This window comes from Haliaeetus leucocephalus, unplaced genomic scaffold (assembly GCF_000737465.1).
Source record: "Haliaeetus leucocephalus isolate CR32 unplaced genomic scaffold, Haliaeetus_leucocephalus-4.0 Scaffold374, whole genome shotgun sequence".
Classification (NCBI taxonomy): domain Eukaryota; kingdom Metazoa; phylum Chordata; class Aves; order Accipitriformes; family Accipitridae; genus Haliaeetus; species Haliaeetus leucocephalus.
Window position 1 is genome coordinate 47,627 of NW_010972810.1, and position 1,431 is coordinate 49,057.

At 62.1% G+C, this 1,431-nt stretch overlaps 1 protein-coding gene across 1 annotated transcript in view; it reads left to right on the forward strand.

Moving 5' to 3' along the window:
* Positions 1–1,383: 1,383 nt before the first annotated feature.
* IPO4 (importin 4) overlaps positions 1,384–1,431 on the forward strand; it is a gene marked incomplete at its 3' end in the record, with an annotated part of 4,241 nt that continues 4,193 nt past the window's right edge. Inside the window, exon 1 of the mRNA XM_010573321.1 lies at positions 1,384–1,428. Coding sequence (XP_010571623.1) covers positions 1,384–1,428 — 45 coding nt within the window. The remainder of the gene's footprint in view (positions 1,429–1,431) is intronic.

Sequence of the window (1,431 nt, forward strand, 5' to 3'; positions counted from 1 at the left end):
GCCCTGCTGGTGCTGAGCGCGGCGCTGGAGGCGGCCCCCCAAGCCCTGGCCCCCCACGGCCCCCCCTTGGCCGCCCTGTGTCGGGGGGCCCTCGCTCCCGGGGTGCCTCCCGGCCCCATGGCGTACGGCCTGCGGGCACTGGGGGGGCTGGCGGCCATGTTGGGGGACACCCACACGGTGAGTGGGGGCGGTTTCGGGGCGTGTGTGTCCCCCCCGGACGGCGGTTTCTAGTTCCTCCAGTAAAAAGTGGTTTTGAGTTTCCCCGAAAGGATCCTTCCCAGCCCCAAAAGAATCATTTCCAGCCCCAAAAAGAGAGTTTCAAGGAGCCCCAGGGCGGCGGTTTCGTTCACCCCAAAATGGTGGGTTTAGGGCTTCCCAAAATGGCGCTTTCCAGCCCCAAAATGGGTCCACCCAAAGCAGCAGTTTCAAGGAATCCCGGAACAGAGGGTTTGGGGGCACCAAAACGGTGGTTTCCAGGCTCCCCCAAAACGACGGTTTTTGCGCTTATCTAAAACGATGCTTTTGTGGCCGAAACAGTGTCTAAAAACGTCAGGTTTTGGCGCTCCCCGAAATAGCGGTTTCACACCCCAAAACGTCGGTCGCGTGGCTCCCCGCAGCGGTTCCTGAACCCTCGCCTCGAAGTGGCCATTTTTAGGGCCAAAACCAGCCATTTTGAGACCCAGGAAGATCCGTTTCGGGCCCGGGAGGGTTTTGGGGTGCCCTGTGGCCGTTTCGGGGCCCCCCCGATGGTTTCGGGGCCCCCCAAATTGGTTTTTTTTGCCTTTTTTCCTTTTTCCAGGAGCTGCTGCGGTCGCTGCTCCCCGACATCCTCACGGCCCTAAAAACGCTGCTCGACGCTGACGAGGTGAATTGGGGGGGGGACGACGGGACATCAGGATGTTTTGGGGGGGCTCTCGGCCATTTCGGGGGGCTCTTGGCCATTTGGGGAGGATCTGGAGCCATTTTGGGGGGTCTTGGGCCAGCTCAGGGCACCCCTAAAAGATTCCGGGGTCCTTTTGGGCGGTTTCAAGGCTCCTCGAAGGTTCCCAGGACTCGTTTTGGGGGGGCTTGGGGACAATTTGGGGTGTTTTGGGTCTCCCCCCCCCGGGCCGTTTTGGGGTATTTTGAGGCACCATGCTGGTTTTGGGGGTATCCTAACGCCGTTTCTGGGGTGCCCAAGGCTGCTTTAAGGGCAGATTTGGGGGGGCTCTCGGTGGTTTTGGGGACCCCCCCTAAAATTTGGGGTTCCCCCCCCCCCAGGAACGGGGGACCGAGGCCCTGGAGGTGCTGGACGAGTTCGTGGAGGCCGACCCCGCCGCCGTGACCCCTCACCTTCGACCTCTGCTTGATTTTTGCCTTCAGGTAACCCTGGGGGGGGGTCCCATGGGTGCCTGGGGGGGGACCCAGGTGTCTGGGGGGGTCCCATGGGTG